The 20,702-nt window shown below is 40.2% G+C and overlaps 1 protein-coding gene across 1 annotated transcript in view; it reads right to left on the bottom strand.

The window, feature by feature from the left end:
- FBXL17 (F-box and leucine-rich repeat protein 17) overlaps positions 1–20,702 on the bottom strand; it is a gene marked incomplete at its 5' end in the record, with an annotated part of 910,371 nt that overhangs the window by 16,275 nt on the left and 873,394 nt on the right. Inside the window, one exon of the mRNA XM_006872263.1 lies at positions 20,180–20,322. Coding sequence (XP_006872325.1) covers positions 20,180–20,322 — 143 coding nt within the window. The remainder of the gene's footprint in view (positions 1–20,179; positions 20,323–20,702) is intronic.

The following is a 20,702-nucleotide window of genomic DNA, read 5'->3' as shown; positions in this document are numbered from 1 at the left end:
AAGGTGCACCTGACTCAAGCCATGTTATTTTCAATTTGCATGTGAATGTTGGAAAAAGAATAAACAAGACTGTAGAAGAATCGATTCATTTGAGTATGGTGTTGGAGAAGAACATTAAGAGTACCATGGACTGTCTTAAGAACAAAATGTGTTGGAAGAAGTACAGCCAGAATGCTCCGTGGAAGCCAGGAGTGCCAGACTTTGGTTTTCATACGTTGGACGCATTATGAGGAGGGACGATTCCCTGGAGAATGACATCATGCTTTGTAAAGTGGAGGGACAGCAAAAAAGATTTAGACTCCCAACAATATGGATTGACACTATGGCAGCAGCAGCAATGGGCTCAAGTGTAACTACAACTGTGAGGATGCACAGGACTGGGCGGGGTTTCGTTCTGTTGTGTATGGGTTCTGTCGCTATGAGTCGGAACCACCTGGATGATACCTATCAACAATATCAACAATGGATCTCTTCTAGTTGGTTGGCCAGGTAGCTGTTTTCCAAATTTCTTGACATAGACAAATGAGTGCTTCCAGGGCTGTATCAGTTTGTTCAAACATTTCAATTTGTATTTTTGCTATTCATGGAGTCTTTTTTTTTTTTTTTTTTGACAATGCTTTCTGTGCTGTTTGTATTTCTTCCTTCAATACCACTGGTTCTTGATCATATGGTACCTTTTGAAGTGACTGAACACTGATCAATTCTTTTTGGTACAGAAACTCCGTGTATTCCTTCCACCTTCTTTTGATGTTTTCAGTATCATCCAATATTTGTCCCCATTGAATATTCTATATTGCAACTCAAGTCTTGCATTTTTTTCTTTTAGCTTGAAAAATGCTGAGTGTGTTCTTCCCTTTTGGCTTTCTAACTCCAGGTCTTTGCATGTTTCATTATAATATCTGACTTTGTTTTCTCCAGCTACCCTTTGACGTTTTCTCTTTAGCTCTTCAACTTCCCCTTTTCTCCTAATCACTTTTGCTTCTCTGCACCCAAGAACAAGTTTCAGAGTCTCTTCTGACATCCATTTTGGTATTTGCTTTATCCCTGTATTTTCAGTGACCTTTTGCCTTCTTTACATATGATATTCTTCATGTCATCCCATGCCTCTTTTGGTGTTCATTCATTAGCGTCTAATGCATTAAATCTGTTATCGAGATGGTCTCAAATTCACATGGGATAAACTCAAGGCTGCATTTTGACTTTTGTGGATTTGAATTTTTTTCTTTCAGCTTCAGCCTGAACTTGCATTTAAGCAATTGATGGGCTGTTCCACAGTCAGCCCTTGTTTTAGCAGATGATATTGAGTGTCTAAGGAGCTCTGGTAGCGTAGTGGTTACGAATCAGGCTGCTAATCTCACGGTTAGCAGTTTGAAATTACCAGCTGTTGCGCAGGAGAAAGATGAGGCTTTCTGCTCCCATAAAGACTTATAGCCTCAGAAATCCTGTACAGGGTTGCTGTGAGTTGGAACCAACTCCACGGCACATAACAACAACAAGGTGCTCTGTTAACATATTGGGTTATGTGTTGGGCTGCTAGCTACAGAGTCAACAGTTTGAATCTACCATCTGCTCAGCAGAAGACAGATTAGGCTTTCTGTTCCCATAAAGATTTATGAAATTCTATACAGGAGTGCTATGAGTTAGAACCAACTCCATGTCACATAACCAACACCACCATTAAGTTTCCATTGTTTCTTCTTACAGATGTAGTCATTTCGATTCCTGTGTATTCCATCTGGGGAGATCCAGGCCTATTGTTACTTTTTATGTTGTTTTAAAAACGTACATGCAATGAATAAATCATGGGCCTTGCAAAATTCTGTATCTCCGACATAATTTCTATCACCATATTTTCTAACTTTCATACTTGCTCTTGGTTTCCAATTTTTGCATTCCAAACATTGATCATTTTTAATGCATCTTGATTGCATATTTGATCAATTTTACACTGAAGAAGGTGGTAGAATTCTTTAATTTCATGATCACTGGTTTAGTGGTTGGTGTGCAAATTTTATGGATAATGGTATTAACTGGCCTTCCTTCTTGTTGTTGTTAAGTGCCATCAAGCGATCTGTATAGGGTTTCTGAGGAGTGGCTGGTGAGTCTGAACTGCCGACCTTGTGCTCTACTGCTTACCCTACAGCACCACACCATGACTCCTTGTAGGTGAACAGATAGTATCTGATCACAGCAGTTTTCTTCAAAAGAAAGATCTTGAAATGTGCCTAATATAGTGATCGTTATGCATTCCATTTCATTTTTAACAACTTCAAATGTCCCTAGATTCATACTTGGTATATTCCACATTCCAATTATTAACGGATGTTTGAAGCTGTTTCGTCTCATTTTGAGCTGTGTTCCATCAACAAATGAAGGTCCTGAAAGCTTTGCTGCATTCACATCATAAAGGTGAACTCTACCTTGAGGAGGCAGGCAGTTCTTCCCAAGTCATTTTTAAGTGATTTCCAAAGTATGAAGCACTCACCTTCTGGCACCATATCAGACAATGCTGCACGACTATTCATAAGGTTTTCAGTGGCTAACCCATCAGAAGTGGTCTGCTTCCTCTTATTCCTAGTCTTTCTTAGCCTAGAGACTCCAATGAAATCTTTCGTAGTCTAGAAACTCCAAGTCCACCATGGGTCACTCTACTGGTATTTAAAATACTGGTGGTAAAACTTGTAGCATCATGGCAACACACAAACCACTAGAGTATGACAAGTTGACAAAGTGGTGATTCCTTCTCTTTAGCATGATCTATTTTGGCAAAATACTTACAAATTTTTTTTTTTTAATTTGCCATCCTAGATGGATTGTTGTTGTTGTTAAGTGCTGTTGAGTTAGTTCTGACCCATAGCAACCCTGTATAGGGTTTCCAAGGAGTGGTTGGTGAGCTTGAACTGCTCAATCTTGCAGTTCAAACAACTTTGCAGTCCAACGCATTAACCCACAGCACCACACCAGGACTCCATCAGATAGATGCTGTTGTTGTTAAGTGGCATCAAGTTGATTCTGACCCATAGCAACCCTGTATAGGGTTTCCAAGGAGCAGCTTAAACCACAGACCTTACAGTTCAAATAAATTTGCAGCCTGATGCATTAGCTCACAGTACCTACCACACCAGGACTCCATCAGAGAGATGTTGTTGTTGTTGTTAAGTGCCGTCGAGTAGACTCCGACCCATAGCGACCCCATATAGGGTTTCCAAGGAGTAGCTGGTGAGCTTGAACTGCTGACCTTGCAGTTCAAACGACTTTGCAGTCTGGTGCACTAACCCACAGTGCCACACCAGGACTCCATAGATAGTAGGTCCGTATTCCAATAAAGATGGGGGATCTCTGTGAATATTTACTATTTTCCAGGCATGTAAGCATTCATGTCCTCATATTATAGATGAAACATGACTCAGAACAAGTTTGGAATGTCACACAGTGTTACATAACTAGTAAATGGTAGTCAGGATTTAAATGAAGGACTGTAAAACTCACAATCTCTGCACTGTAACACACTGTCCTGGCAGAGAAGGAACATGACGTGGTGAAGGAAGTGTTAGACTGAGGTCTGCTGGAACCTAGCTCATCACCTGCCCAATAAAATGCTACTAACACTCACTTTCTCTCTGATATTAAGAAAAAAATTAATGCAGTTTGCAAACAAATCCATTTAAAATTCCTTTCTGATTTCTTCAAAATTGCTATTGTGTGGGAATGTAAACAGTAACAGATTTGATTTGGCCTGCAGGTTATTCTGTTGTGGAGCTGTGGTTGCGTGAGACTTTAGAAACATGATGAAAACATGATGAAACTGTGAGACTAACAAGGGCCCTTTGGCAGGACCAACTGCTACTATGGCAGAAATGGGCATTACTTTTTCTTCTCTTTCCTTCCCATCAAAATGTTTTTAATGTGACTTGGAGGTAGGAGAGAGAGTAAAGCAGATCGGATTCTTGCCCTTTTAGAACTTATGACATGGCAGGGGAGATGGACAATAGTGGTAACAACACCCCAGTTTGATACAAGCTTTCTATGTAAGTGCGGGTTGCTCAGAATGGAAGTGCTCAATGGGCATACAACATTCTTCAGGAAGCCTAGTGAGGGCCTTCCAAATTAGTGATATTTAAATGGTCTTCAAAGCCCACCAAAGGCGCTCTGGTAGCATAGTGGTTACAAATTGGGATGTGAAGTGCAAGGTTAGCAGTTACGTGGGAGAAAGATGAGGCTTTCTGCTCCTGTAAAGATTTACGGCCTCAGAAACCCTGTATAGGGTCGCTATGAGTCGGAACCAACTCCACGGCACATAACAACAACAAAGCCCACCTAGGTGATGGCAACCTGTGTACCACATGCACATGATGTGCACAGATTATCTAGGAAAATGAGGGGATGAGTTAATGAGTTACATAAAGTAAAGCAACTAAACAACCTTTGACTTTTTAGGTATGCAATACTTCTTTTGTCTCATTCAACAATCTCAGGGATATAAATGAAGCAAGTTCATGTTTTCAAATGGCACTGCCCTAAGGAAGGAGTTCTGGTGTGGCACTGTGGGCTAATGCACTAGACTGAAAAGGCGATTTGAACCGCAAGGTCGGTGGTTTGAGCTCACCAGTCGCTCCTCGGAAACCTATACAGGGTCGCTATGGGTCAGAGTCCACAGTGTATCTGTGATGGCATTGCAAATAGCACATTCAGCTTCTGCCTCCCAACGCCAGGCTCTTGTCCTTGCACTGGGAGTCCCTAGGCAATGTCTCTCACTGCTAACAGCCCCAGAGGCTGGCTCCTGGCAGCCCAGAGGCAGAGCGCTGTCTCTCAGGCAATGTGCCTGCAGAGTCTGCGTCTCTGAAGAGTTGTCTTGGATCTTTGGGAAACTGTACTGGATATACATGGAACCTGGAATTCACCAGGTGTGGGCAAAAGTCAGCCTAGACAATGCATATTCAAATGAGACCCAAATTGCTCTTTCAGCAAGTGCCCATAGGCTCCAAGATGGGCACATATTCAAAAGGATAAAATAAAGGTAATGTGAATTTTAGTAACACCCCAAATTTGCATGTAAATGAGATGAGTCATCTAAGTGCACTTTAAAATATTTTAAATAGGACACTAAGAAAAAAATAAAAGAGCAGAACTATACATTGATTTCCAAGGACCCTACACCACCAGCAGCATGTAGCAGTTCTTTGCAGAGCTGTGTGTGTAAAGTTTATGATTCTACCTCCATCCCTTTGCAGTGAGATGTTCTACTGTCCCTGTTTGGTTGACATGACACATTCTGCTGTTTCCCTATGGTTAGGGCAAGAGGGTCTAGGGCACCAGCAATGTTGTGCCATTTTTAGGATCGCTCTTCTCTTTTTTTTTTGAAGCAATTGTAATCTTCCCAGCAACCCTTCAGGAGGGCAGAGCCATTGCTCAATAGGCATAAACAGGTTGCAAGTAGCCCCCACAATGAAATAAATGGGTCCTTCTAACCTGATGAAGGCTTTGAAAATAACTCTAGGTATAAACTAAAGCATCCTGTTCCTTTTCTCTTCTCTGCAGACCATTTCCATTCCTTACCTTCTCCCTTCTCCACCCACTCAAGGACTTTGTCCATGTCCACCACTGTGCCTCACATAAAACAAATTCTTGATACATATTTATGGATGCTAGTTGAGTATCTACTGTGTCTATCTAACCAAGAATACATTTACAAGAGTCTAGACCAGTGCTTCTCAACTGCTCATTAGAACCACCTGAGAACCAGGTCATATCCCTGACCTCAGAAATAAAAATTTTGGTTGGGTACACCCTAGGAGACATGAGTATTTTTAAAATTCTCTGGGAGATTCCAATATGCCACCCAGTTTGAGACCTACTGATGTAAAGCATTCTACTGAGAGGCTCCTTGAGGGCAAAGTTGAATTTGTTACTTGGGAATCTGAAAGCAAGAATTAAGAACTAAGATTATTTAAAGGTGGACAAGTGCCACCCACTTCCCATGCTGCCCTCCATATCAAACTCTGAGTCAGGAGGATGAAGAAAAGAAACTGATGCTCTCATAGCCCTTAGCCCAGCCTTTTTTTTTTTTTTTTTCTTTCAAATATTCAACATTATCTGAAATGAAAGATATGTTCCTGGATGTGGTAAAAACAGACTGATTTCCTTTACTTCTTTTGGCCTCAATTCCCTAGCTGAGCATATCTTAAAGGCAATCCATTGCCCAACTTTACCAACAGCTAACAGGAAGGAAAGATTGCCCTAAAGTCAGTTCTCACATGAACCTATACTTCCTTAAGAGACTACCCATGAGATGGAAGGAGAGGGCATACATGACTAGGCATTTAGTATAATTAAAACCTCAACAGCAACTGTATATCTCATTGGATGCTAAAAGCCACCAGTCAAATATGGGAGTCACTTGATTACAGAATACCCACAATGAACCAAGCATCCAGAGGCCTTTAAGGATGTACATTTTTATAGAGAGGGAAGAAATATTACTCTTGGGTAGCAAAAGACTCATCTAAAAATCCCAAAGCATAGGAAGAGACAGATACTGAGCATGCAATGAACCTGACAGAGGGAAGCTCATAAATTCAGTCAACTTTGTCAAATGTAGTCATTCCATTTCAGAATCTGCAATGATTGGAAGTGCTATGCTCTGTCAATATCACAACAGGCCTGGCTTCATGCTGTCTCTTTTTCACGAGATGTGGGTTGCCTGTTAACACTAGCATTGCTTCTATTCACTTGAATTAACACAGTGAGAAAGCAGCACAGAACCTGGGTGGATGAAGATTGCAGAAATGCTTGCAGTGTTAAGTGAGAAGCGGGACTCACCAACCTGAAGCCTCTAATTAGAAATTAGTGTGACAGAGTGTCCAACAACCAGACTGTCAGAGAGAAAAATTAGTGACATTTTCATTCCCTGTTTCAACTAAGTGATCCTCCACTGATAAGGATGTTTCAAGTCAGGTGCAAGCTCTAGCCACACAGCCTTACATAAACCATTCTGAAATCACAAATTGCTGGGCGTGGTACTGACCCCTTGTTCGTATCCATACATGAGCCCAGGTGGTGCCCAGCTAAACCAATACAGATGACTGTGGGACACCATGGTGGAGACAGCGACTTGGGGAGTCATTTGTAAGTTCTAAGTAGTTCAGCAAAAGATCTACTATTTCAAAAAACCAGGACCTAATAATATAATTAATGTAGTCACTAAGTGAGCGGTAAGTGCAATGTATTTATGGAACACATCTGGGTGTTGCTAAATTAAACTTGCAAAGTTACGCCAAAAAAACATAATGGGGGTGGGGGGAACCTGAACTAAAAAAATGTTTTCTTTTGTGCGTGATGACTTTCTTGATCTCAGTTTTATTTTCTTACAAAAAGTCTAGGGTAGTGGCACTACCCAAGTGGACACTTGTGAAGAAGCACTTTCTAAATTGCAGTTTCCACCCGGTAGAATTTGTTTTTTTCACCTGTTTCCTAAAACAGAACATTTTTATTATTCTGCCTTTTTATTTTGACTAAAAGTGATCTGTAAATCTATAGATTAAAAAAATTGGAAATTAAACGATATTGCTGGTTGCCAGAAGAAAGACGCTACATAAATCGGAGTATTGCAGAGTTGGGCTTTTAAGGATGCTGAGACCAACCACACACAGATGACTTAACTCTGTAATTGGCCCAAACATCAGGGGTTTAGGCAGCTCTTAGAATTCTCCAGCTACAGGAAACTCAGTATTAAATCTAAGGTGGTTTCATTTTTGTTTATTTACCTCTGTCTAGATACCTTTGAACCCTATGGAGTGCAGAGTGCAGTTCTACTCTGAAACACATACGGTCACTATGAGTTGAAATAGACTCAATGGTAAGTAAGTGGTTTGTCCTTTTTAAAAAGTTCTTCACAAGCTATCGAATTATTAAGAAGCGACAAACAAGTAAAAGCATGTTTTTTGTACACTTAAAAAAAAAAAAATACAACACACAGGCTGTGTTGAATTCAAATCAATAAACCAGTAAAAATGGGGCTTGAAGTTAAATGCAAAGATGCATGCACACTGCCTTCTTGGACACTTTTTTAGCAACTCTGAAGCACCTCCTCAGAACCTTCAAGATACAGAGAATTCAATGAGAAACTGCTAGTTTGATATAAAATCCAATCGATCTATTCAAACATTCCCCGATATATTTTGTTTCACAACTATTATGTACCAGTCACTGTGGTGATGGTGGTTGTGTGCCACCCCGTCAGTTCCAACTCATAGGGGTCCTCTATAGGTTTTCCAAGGCTGTAAATCTTTACGGGAGCAGACAGCTTGATCTTTCTCCTGTAGAGTAACTGGTAGTTTCCAACTACTGACTTTTCTGAAAGCAGCCCAGCTTGTAATCTACAATGGTATCAGGGCTCCTAAGTCACTGTGGTAGGTAGGCCCTGGCAATAAAAAAGGCAAGTTTTGGGGATATTACATTTTAATAAGGAGAGGGGTTGAAGGAGGCTGTTGTTGTTGTTGTTAGGTGTCATCGAGTCGGTACCAACCCATAGCGACCTTATGCACAGCAGAACAAAACACTACCTGATCCTGGGCCAGCCTCACTACTGTTGCCATGCTTGAGTCCATCGATGCCGCCACTTGGCCAATCCATCTCATTGGGGGTCTTCCTCTTTTTCTCTGACCCTCCACCTTACCAAATATGATATCCTTCTCCAGCGACTGGTCCCTCCTGACAATATGTCCAAAGTATGAGAGATGAAGTTTGGCCATCTTGGCCTCTAAGAAGAACTCTGGCTGCACTTCTTCCAAAACGGATCTATTGGTTCTTTTGGAAGCCCACGGCACTTTCAATATTCTCCTCCAACACCATAACTCAAAGGCATCAATTCTTTCACCATCTTCCTTATTCACTGTCCAGCTTTCACATCCATATGAGGTTATTGAAAAGACCGTGGCTTGGGTCAGGCGCATCTTAGTCCTCAAACTGACATCTTTGCTCTTCAACACCCCAAAAAGGTCTTATGCAGCAGATTTGCCTAATACAATACATCATTTGATCTCTTGACTGCTGCTTCCATGAGTGTTGATAGTTGATCCAAGAAGAATGAAGTTCTTGACAACTTCAATCTTTTCTCCATTGATAAGAATGTTGCTTATTGGTCCAGTGGTGAGGATTTTTGTTTTCTTGACATTGAGATGTAATCCATACAGAAGGCTGTGCTCTTTGATCTTCATCAGTAAATGTTTTAAGTCCTCTTCACTTTCAGCAAGCAAGGTTGTATCATCTGCATATCGCAGATTGTTAATGAGTCTTCCTCTAATCCTGATGCCACTTTGTTCTTCATATAACCTAGCTTCTCAAATTATTTGCTCAGCATACAGATTGAATAAGTATGGTGAAAGAATACAACCTTGTGGCACACCTTTCTTAATTTTAAACCATTCAGTGTTCCCATGTTCTGTTTGAACAATTGCCTCTTGGTCCAGGTACAGATTCCTCATGAGCACAATTAAGTGTTCCAGAATACTCATACTTCGCAATGTTGTCCATAGCTTGTCATGATCCACACAATCAAAAGCTTTTGCTTAGTCAATAAAGCACAGGTAAACATCTTTCTGATATTCTCTGCTTTCAGCCAAGATCCACTGGACATCAGCAATGATATCCCTTGTTCCACAACCTCTTCTGAATCTGGCTTGAACCTCTGGAAGTTCTCTGTCAATGTATGATTGTAGCCATTTCTATATTACCTTTAGCAAAACTTTACTTGCATGGGATATCAAAGATATTGTCCAATGATTTCCACATTCTGTTGGGTCACCTCTCTTTGGAATGGGCACAAATATGGATCTCTTCCAATCAGTCAGTCAGATAGGTGTCTTGCAAATTTCTTGGCAGAGATGAGTGAGTGCCTCCTGTGCCACCTCACTTTCTTGAAAGATTTCAATTTTTATTCCATCAATTCCTGGTGCCTTGTTCTAGACTGAACTAATACTTGTTGCTTACTTCAAGCAAGGAACCTTCATATATTAATTCAATCCTTTCAGTAACCTATAAGATAACTTCTATTATTGTTTCTACCTTACAGATGAAGCAACAGAGGCAGAGAGAGACACTAAAGGTGCAAAAATGGCAAAGGGATCTGGTCTCATCTAACTTCACAGGGAAGGAGAATTGAGATCATCAGCCCAAGGCTCATTCCTATGAGGATGGTTCAAACTGGTTCAGTGATGGCCAATGCAGCAGTAATTAGAACAGAACCAAATCTGTAAAATGGGGGTGTACTGGAAATGATAACCAGAAGGGGAAAGAAAAAATTGCAAGAGGTAGAGTGAGCCCTTTCAGAAGCCTGATGTGGGAGGCTAGATTATTGCCAGGACTGTCGAAAGGAATACATATTTAAAGTGGCATGGGTGGCCAGCGTCTTTGAGCTTGTCACTGTTGTTTTTAAATTGCCAGTCAAGAGATTTGGTTGCTATGCAACTTGTAAGCTGCCCTTGCTTTCTAAGATAGAGACTGAGTTTTTAGTAAGGCCTGAACATCCTAGCTATCCTTCTGATACACAAACATTGTATAAATTAGGGTCTATTCTAAACCAGGAAGAACCACTCTGAAGTCCTGAATGAGGTCTGAACTACCTCTTCTAGCCAACCTTTTTCTCAATGATCAGACATTCCTCCTAAGGCACTTTCTACATCTCTGCTGGGTTCTATAATTCCTTGAACAGTCACACAGAACTCACAGACAAAATTTATGATTTGGAAGTTTGCTAGGAGAGGTAACAGGAGTCCTGGTGTGGCTCTGTAGAATAAGCACTGAACTGCTAACTTTAAGATTGGTGGTTCAAACCGACCAGCTGCTGCTTGGAAACCCTATACAGGGTTGCTATGAGTCCGTCTCATAGCGACCCTACATAGGCTACAATTCAGGATCAGGAATGACTCAGGATCAGGGCAACTCAGCCATGGCTGCAGGCAGGTCTTTTGGCCTCAGCTATACCCTGTTCATGCAAATGTTACCAAGTATTTTAGCTCAGTCAATAAGTGCCTAGAAGCATATTAGTCTGCTACAGATCTCTTGTACTGTAGGTTGAGAAGCCTTGCCACATCAACAAATGCCAGGAGACCCCCACTCCACCAGGAAGCCTGCTAGGAGGTGCTTAGCTCTCTGACTCCATGGGTTAGCATACCACTGTATCTGGAATGCGCCATAGGTTGTGAAGCCCCTTGTGCCGCTGGTCTCCTGGCTCTGCTGCTGCTGTTTCTGTGCTACCAGTCCTAATTTTACAGCACTCTTCCTCTCTTCTAGGTATAGGAGGTTCTTAGTGCAGGAACTCTGGGTTCAAAGGATGTGCTCTGTTCTCATCTCTTCTGGCTCTGGGTTGACTCATTTTAAGCCTAGTGGAATGGCAAAACTTACCAATCTCCTTGCTAAAGGAGTTCCATACACCTTATTTGCATAGTCTCACCCAGTCATTTGGTGGGAATTATAAGACCATGGTGAGAAAAGCCATATAAAAGTGATCCATTGTAACAAAAAGGAGACAAGGAAGACAAGTACAAAGTGTTTTCATGAAGGAAAACTCTGTGGAATGAAGTTGCTGTTAAGAGACTGTGCAAGCTGTGGACAGAGACTAGTGACCACTGGATGTGGTGACATGGACATCACTGGTGACTTGGACAGAGCAGAAACAGTGGACTTGGGAAGATGGAAACAGAACTGGAATGGGTTGTAAGAAAATAAGAACAACAATGTGTAAACAGAAATTTAACAGCAAAAGTGACAAAAAAAGGAAATAAGAAAAAGAATAGGATCATATATCTGCAGGCCTAATAACCCTGGAAATTGGAAATGGCTGACATCTAGAGATAATGAAATCTTCATCCTGTCCTTCTCCCCACAACATAGCAACACTTTGTGAGGGATAGATTTAGGAGGATAACGTTCACATCTCACAGGCCCTCATCTAGCAGAGATGTGTGCTCACAGAAGGTCTGTTACAGAATGTCCCAGAGGTGCCCTCAGAACCCAACACACATCCTTTGAATGCATTCTCATACACGACCTCTGTAAACTGAGTTCCTTCTGTTCCTCCAGAAAAAGACAAAAAAATAAAAATAAAAAAAGGATGGGGTACAAGAGATGAAGGCTGATGTGGCATCAGGCACAGTTCTGTTAATTTTGGTAATTTTGAATGCCAAGTTCTTCCTTTTCTTAATCTGAAGTCTTATAATATTGCAGTTGTCTTGTCTACCTCCCCACTAAGCTTCTGGCTACACAGAGTTAGGGAGTATGTCTTATTCACTGTTTTTTTTTTTTGAACCATCACACATGACAGTGACTGGAATATAATAAACCACTCAACAACTATTTCTTCAATAAATGGGTAAAATATATGATAAACATTTGGAAACAAAAAAACAGGGTGTCTGTGGAAGAGTATTTGCCACATGGGAAGAAAATATTCAGTAGGTGCAGCCTTGCAGCAGTGTATACCTGCTGCTGAATTACCCAGGCTTTGGATTCAGGCTGAGCTTCCCTCAATCCACTGGGCAAATGCAGGCAGTTCTGGTTTCCACTTTGTGAAGTCAGATGCTTAGGAGTTCTGGGATCTAATCATAGCTCCATTAAAGGAAATGCAGTTACCTTTACTGTTTCTAAATTAGAAGAATAATACAATTCTTCAACTCATTTATTTATTTTTTTTTTTTTGTATAATCACTTTAGCCCAATCAAAGCTCCAAGGAGATTATTTACAGCAAAGCCATGAAGCTCCAGGGTGCCTTCAGGCAAACTCCAATGGAACATTCTATTCACCCTACAGCATTTAGGGGAACAGTAGGTCCTCTCCATCATGTAAACAAAACAGAACAGAACAATTTCACTATATGCCAATCCCATAACAGGGGCAAGGAAAACACAACCAGTTACCTGCAGCACATTCCCTTGAAAGTTTCTGTAGAAATGTCGATTTTCCTGAAGAAACAAAGTAAGTCCTATACTGGACACTGATTGGGCAAGTTATTCCTCTGCTCAAAAGAAGGACTGAGATTTGTTTGTCTCTAAGGTTTCTTATTCTTCTATAATTTAATAGTTCAAATGTATTTTTTAAAAAATAGATTGTATTCTATTTTACAATTGCTGCTTGATTCTCCAAAGATTTGTTTTGCCCTTTTTAAAAATGATTTTACTGTGTGGGCTTATATTTCTGGCTAGAATATTATGAATCTTGAGGCGGGTGGTAAATACATCAGTAAATAGTACTGCTGGTGATAACATCAGTTAACATTTATTGAGTGGTTCGAGTGTGTCAGACTTTGGGCAATGTTCTTTATTGCATCATCATTTAATTTCGTAACAACCCTATGGGGTAAATACTATTACTATCCCTATTTATCAGATGGGAAAACTGAGAATTTTAGAGATTATGTTGCCACAGTCTCACTGACAATAAGGCAACATAGGTAGAATCAGAACACTACCCAGGTTGACACAATTACTCACCGTTTTACCATCTACCATAAAGCTCCATTCCAGTGTTTCTTGGTTTGATACTTAGCTACTGAAAACGTCTTTCATTTACCACTTCTTAGCAGTTATGGTGAATAAGGCTGGAAGAAGAGGAGATGGGAACTCCTGGCTAAAGTGAGGTTGAGAGGTTAGCTCTGAATTTCAGCTGATGTGTTTTTCCCTGTTTTCAATTACCAGGAATAATCAGGACAGGGTTGTAAAAATGTGTTTTAAAGTGCTCCTACGTGGAAATCACCTGGAGAAACTGTTTTATCAGCAAAAGGGACACACTGCTGATGCTTCAAGTGAAGGACTTAAGTTCACATTTTAGAGCACCAGACATACTCTCTTGCCATTTCTCATCACTCTTTTCTCTCAGAGCATGTGGCATTGCGGGCAGACTGGGTAACAGTTATGCCACCCACGACAGGGGACAGACTGCATAGTCTGACAGAGTCAGATCACTCCGCAGAGGACAGAAGGGACTTTGTTTTTTCACTTTATTTTCCTTGATATGGCGTATATTTTAAGTCTTAAATACCAGCTATCTGCAATCTAGAAACAGCTGTGCATATTTAGAGAAAAGAGGGGGTCCCTGCAGGTACACACTTTGTTTCATGGATGAATGCTACCAAAACAGTCTTGGACACAGTGCCCCACAAATTATTTTTCCCTTAAACTGATTTTTTCCAGTGAGTTCTGTATATTAGTTACAGAGTCTGATATTATTTTCCCCATAGGGCTTCCCTGCTCCTGATTCCTAAACAAACTGATAAAACCTCCATTTTCTCCACAGAAATATTTAGGTTGTTGAGGCTTTCTCTTACCATAATTACTTCCTGAAAAGTGCGGTGGTCAATTTTTCCTGAATATTTTTTACATTAAATTGGGCACACAAAACTTGGCTCTTGATATTTTAAGGTTGTAAAGCAGATTCCTAGCTTTAAAAAGCAGACTGGTTTCTATTACTGGCTTTCTGTATTGGCTTCTCATTGATTTGATTAAATAAAACCTTGCTGCCATTTAAATGAGGAACTCTGTGTGAAAACCAATATTTCAATGGCCTGAAGAATGTAACAGCATTTATTAAAAGAAATCAAATATTTCACTCCTCAGCTAAGAATTTACTTCAGGAATTGGGGCAGGTGAGGAGAAAGGTCTTGGCAATGGCAGTTTGATGAGAAATGAATTAATTCGATTATTTTCATGGTGGGGATCAATAGTAGTCAGCCTCCACAGAGGCCCCTGGCCTGAAGGCAGCTGGATAATCAATAGGATCACACAGAGGCGGCTCTCCTCCCCCAGAAGCCTCTCTGATCTTTTCTGGGCGGAATCTTCACGCCTGTGTAGTTCTAATTTATGTCAACTAGAAATCAAAGAAATTCCAAGAGGCTTTGGTCATAGGACATTGGGTGGACCTTTCAAAATCTATTTATGTCTACTCCTTAAGTAATGTGGCCCCCAAGGCCCTCTGGGCGCCTCTATTGGTTGAGGAGAGAAAATCTCCCAGCAGAAGGGTGGCTATCTGCTCTGGGCAAAGATGCAGGAGTTGCTGTCCGACCCATAGCGACCCTCTAAAGGGTTTCCAAGGAGCAAATGGTGAGGGACCTAGGTAAATCAAGGTACACTGTCTTTTCTTCCTATCTATTAACTCTGCAGGGACCTAAGAACCAAGCATTTGAAACAAAATGTTTTGCCAAGAATGCTCCCTCAATAACGCTCTTTAATGATACCCCAGACGCTGGCATTTTCAAATCAAATGAACAGTGTATAAAATTAGTTCTGCATGAAGTTAAAAAAAAGAAAAAGAAAAAAAGAAAGTGAAAGGGAGCTTTTCAAAGCTCTAGCATTTCTTCATCCAACTGCTTTTCACAAGGGTTTGGTATTTAAGAATTGCTACGTTTATGATGTGATTCACTGCTCATAATTCAGGCCCTCTGTCTCCAGACTTCTGTATTAACACACATTGTAGAGGTTTTCTCCACGACATTTTATCACCGATGTTTCCCAAACCAGTCAGGCTGCCTCTGGCCAGGTCTGCTTTCTCAGCCAATGCCTTGCCACCATGCTCTCTCCCTTCTCATCAACCTTGTTACCCCAAACATTTTTCATTAACCTTGAACAGTGCATTGCCATTTGCCCTACAGCTTTCCCATGGATTTTTTTTTTTTTTTTTGGGGGGGGAGTCCTTTTCAGTTTTGTTCTCCATTCAAACTACCTTGTAACAAACGAGGAAAATATCATATTATTAAAAGAAACAGCTCTATATAGAATCTAGAATTCACTGAGGTTGTGAAAGCCACTGACTGCCTATAATTGTGGGAACCATAGTACACATATTGCTCTTATTAGAGAACCCCATTAATTGTACAAGTTGTTTTAACTAAATCACCAAATAAATGTGCGTTAAGTTGACAGGTGATTTGAGGTCAGCTTTAATTCCCAAGGTCAAGTAAGCCTTTGAACAGTCTTTAAGAATATAAGCTCACCCCAATTCATCAAAGCCATCTCACACAGAGTTTTGTTCTCTTGGCTCCTACAATGCGCTAAAGTTTAGGAGATTAAGTGGCGTCAGCTTCAAAACCCAAAGTAATGCCTCTAACATGCTTATCCATCCAGCAATCAGAAAAGCTACTCAAACACGGCCTTCTTAATGCACTTCCTAACTTTACATCGACACAGGGAATGCTGCATTTGTTGAATGGCTGGAGGACTCTTCCGTAGGAGTCACCGATGTCGCAGCCAAACAAATTTACGGCATGTTAGTTTAGACATTGTCTGATAGTCCAAGAACATGTTGCTTTCATGTGCAAAGAATGTGTTTTACTAATGCTTCTCATCTGTTCTCTGTTTATCTAACATCAGAGAGAGACAGACAACACATTTTCCTAGAACAAATAAAATGCATTTTATTATTCTTGTAATTTCTCAAAAGCTGAAATGAGAGAAAAAGTACCAGTTAAGTATAAATGGTTCCCAAATTAAATTGACTGCATGTGAAAGTAAAATATAACTAGCCTTCAATATTTATCAGTCATAGGATTACAGCACAGGAGATCTGGGGCACACAGATTCCACTCTCTCCCCAAGCGTCCCATTGAGGACATTCCTTATTGACCTCTGAGGCTTACTATCTTCTCCTTTGGCTCCAATTGGTGTGCAAAAAGGAAGAGGAGATGTCAAGCTAATGAGTTTTATTAATGCTTAGTGGCTTTGGTCCAGGTACAGGGAGAGGAATGATGGGTTCAAATTCCTTTGGTTCTTGATTGAGGGGATCTTCTACTCTATACCCTAGCCATACACTTTTCAGTTTCCTGTCCTATTCTTATTTTTTTCATTATTTTCTTTTTCATCCTTATTTGCACTGTCTTATCTTGAACTCACCTTCTCACACAGCAAATCTTTTTCCTTTTTATAACTGAATTGGTGTTTAGTAAATTAATTACTGAAAGTATCATACTAGATTTCCTTTGCAATGCTTGTGGAGATTTAATTCTTGATGTTTTTGGACAGAAAATTGTCACCTTAATTTTAAATTTAGGCAAGAAAAGGTAAAAAGGCAACATCTTTTCTAATCTGAGTTTAAAATTTAAATATCGCTTCAAAATGAAATAACCAAAAGCAACAAACAACCCACTGCTGGTGAGTCCATTCTGACTCATAGCAACCTTCCAGGACAGAGGAGAGCTACCTTGCAGGGCTTCCAGGCTGTAAATCCTATGATAGCAGACTGACACAGCTTTCACGGCTGCTGGGTTTGAACTGCTGATATTTGATTAGTAGCTGAATGATTTAACCACTATGCTATCAGGGTTCCTTTCTCAAAGTGAGATAGAAGATAATATACTTTTGTCTCATTTGGAAATTCAAATATCACAACAGAGGTCACTAATCAGAATAATGATGTTGATAAGAATAATCCCAATAATTGTCCATTTGATTCTATAATGTTAACTCAGTTAAATGCGCAGAAGAATTCTAAAGATAGTTACTATTATCCTCCCCATTTTACACATGAGGAAATGGAGGTGCTCTGAGATTAAGTAACATTCCAAGATACCACAACTGTAAGTGCCATCCAAATCTGAACCCAAACTGGGGGTCTAGAGTTCAGGCCATTAATGCCTACATTCTTTTCTTTGCTACTCAAATGCTTTTTGAATCTCAGTGATATTTTAAATCTGGATATGTATGTAGTTGTTGTTGTAAGTGCCATAGAGTCAGTTCTGACCCACAGTGACCCTATATAGGGTTTCTGAGGATCAGCTGGTGAGTTTGAACCACTGGCCATATGGTTCAAACCGACCTTGCAGTCTAATGCATTATCCCGCAGTGCCACACCAGGATATGTATAACATAATATAAAATTTGAAAATTGTATAACTACTTACTGTAAGCTAAGCACTGGACTGCTAACTGCAAGGTTAGCAGTTCAAACCCACCAGCTGCTCTCACATGGTCACTAATGTTGAAACTGACACAATGGCACTAAACAACAATAGCTTAACTCTAGGCTTCCATTCAATTTAAATCAACCAAGGTGTCCAGATGCATGCAACGCTTTACTTATACTTTGTGTGCGGTTTGGAAGCTTTTTCACCCTCATATAACCTCTCATGTTTGGCTCTCGGTTGCCTTGAGCCTGAGGTCTCCACACAGTTAAACTGGGCCCAGTGTTTTCTCTTGCTGTTCCGACTCATAGAGACCCTGTATAGGGTTTCTGCGGAGCAGCTGGTGAGTGTGAACAACTGACCTTGTGGTTAGCAGTCCAGTGCTGATCCTAGAGCACCATACCAGGGCTACTGTTAATCCGACCAGCCTTTCCTCCACCCACTTGTCAACTTCTGGACTTTAAGTTGGATCATTTGTGCAGAAAAGTACCCATTCCTTAACGTGTGAAAATCAGATAAATGCAGTTCAGCATATATGTCTAGACTAATCTTTTCCTGTACTGGAACATACAACTTCCACATTTCATTTCTGAAGATGGAGCTGATGTTAATAAATAGGAATAGTGAAGAGAAGAAATATGGTGATGGCTCAGAATGGTTTGGATACATACACACATTTTGAATGCTTACATTCGGGTGGCCTTGGCTATTTAGCTCTCATGTAACAGTTCCTTTTGGTGCAAGCTGGAGAGTTCTGTTGTCATTGTTTAAGCTTCCTAGAGCACTCTGACTATTATGGACCCTTTAACTGTATTTCTAAAGCAGTCAGTTTAAAGTTACAGGGTTAGTAACAGTGTTAGGTTTAGCTATCAGTGAGATGTGATGGCGACTTGCAACCCCTCCTGTTGCTTAGTTACAAAGTAAGCCTGTTTTCTAGGCTCGGCTATGAATATATAATACAACTTTTAAACAAGGGACATCATGCATGGTGTAAAGCTGCAGGTTACAGAAAAAGAGGAAGACCCTCAGTGAGATAGTATGACCCAGTTTTGGCAACAATGGGTCCAACATAGCAATGACTGTGAGGCTGGCACAGTACTAGGCAATGCTTCCTTCTGTTGTACATAGGTATGCTATAAATAGGAACTGACTTGAGGGCCCCATACAATATCATCAAACATAACCTATGGGTGAAGGTCTAAAATAAGCACATTATCTTAAAAGTATTTGGAGAAAATAACTAGGTCAATTAATAAAAATGACAGAGCACACAAGGGATTCTGATTATCATCGTTTTTACTCCCAAATTTATTGCATTTAGGAAATATATGCCCTTTGAGAGGCATATATATTTAATTTCACTTTCTCTAGCTAAATTTGTCCCTAATTATCATTTGCAAAAGTAGTGCCCATGTGTAAATTAGTATATGAGTGCATTTTTTGAGCAAGTATCTAAGATGAACGGTTTTTAGGGAAGCAGATAACATGCCTGGAGACCTCCACTAGGATTGTGCCCAAAGCACTGGGGCACAGACTCTGAAGGCCTAGAGTGAAATCTAGACACAGTGGCCGGAGGCCCCTTTACAATATACTCTCTCTTAGGATTGTTGTAGAGACAAAATGGAAGTGGCACAGGGGTAAGTGCCTCCTTGGTGCCAGGTGTTCAACATAGAATTTTACTGTTTTCCTTCTCAGCTTTCATATCGTGTGGGCTGCCATTTCCTAAACTCAGGCTCATGTCTCTGACCAGTCCCACAGTCCTTGCCTTGAGCTTCTGGGACCATATCTCATCATATGCTAAGAGTAGCATCTCAGGTATAGAGAAAGGCAAGCTCCCATATAATATCCTCTCATTGGCCCTTTCTTGTCTCCAAATGGCCAAACTGTACAGATGTTACGTAATAAAGTTGCACACTTGTAAAAAAGTAATTTGGCAAAGTTCTCTCAATGTAGCAGGAAACTTGGAACCCAGAACAGAAACGTGCTGCTAGACTCTACAAATTGCAGTTTGCCATGTGACCTTTTTTAATTTTGGACCCTGGACTTAGGGAAAGAAGGGCAAAATCTAAGCTGATTGTATGCATAATTGCTTTTCCTTTCTGCATAAGTGCAAAATTCATTATTAAACAGAAAAATGCAAAAAGAATATCAAATTAGTTTGGAAAATCAGGCATCTGATGATGCATAGCTATAATAGTGTATTTTTAAGAATCTATACAGAGAGAGAGAGGGAGAATATGATATCAAGCTACTAGCTATATATATAAAAAGAAAACAATTTGGCAGAAAACTCTTACTTTATCACATCTCATGAGTCCCAGATATCTCAGAGACTTGCTGCTCTGTGCAATCAGAGTGGCTCCTTGGTCTGTAATTTCTTTACACCATCCAACATCCACAGTCTCTATTGTCATGCTGTACCGCCCAATGGCTATCAGTGCTGCAAGAAGAAAAGCATGCAGAAATGTTAGCGCTGTGAAGGACCTCTTTTTATTATGACTAGTTTTTTGTTTTGTTTTTTTCATTTCCTCACTAAATTTGTTCCTGAAACATAATGTGTAAATGAATTTTTTATAAACTAAATTAAATTTGAAATGCTTTAGGAAAGCTTGCTCTATGACAAACCCTTTTGCAAAGTAAACAATCATTCATAAATTTCCTTTTGTAAGAACAAAACCTCCTATCAGTTTTACTCATTACAAGATTACCTGTAGTTTCAAAGATTGAAGTCTGCACTAAGAATAAATTAAAATGATCTACATATATAACATTATAAAAATCCCAAGTAGTAGCTAAAATTTACCCGACAATATTATATAT

This window comes from Chrysochloris asiatica, unplaced genomic scaffold (assembly GCF_000296735.1).
Source record: "Chrysochloris asiatica unplaced genomic scaffold, ChrAsi1.0 scaffold00189, whole genome shotgun sequence".
Lineage (NCBI taxonomy): Eukaryota > Metazoa > Chordata > Mammalia > Afrosoricida > Chrysochloridae > Chrysochloris > Chrysochloris asiatica.
Note: the sequence above shows the minus strand (reverse complement) of the source record. Positions and strands in the feature narration are given on the sequence as shown.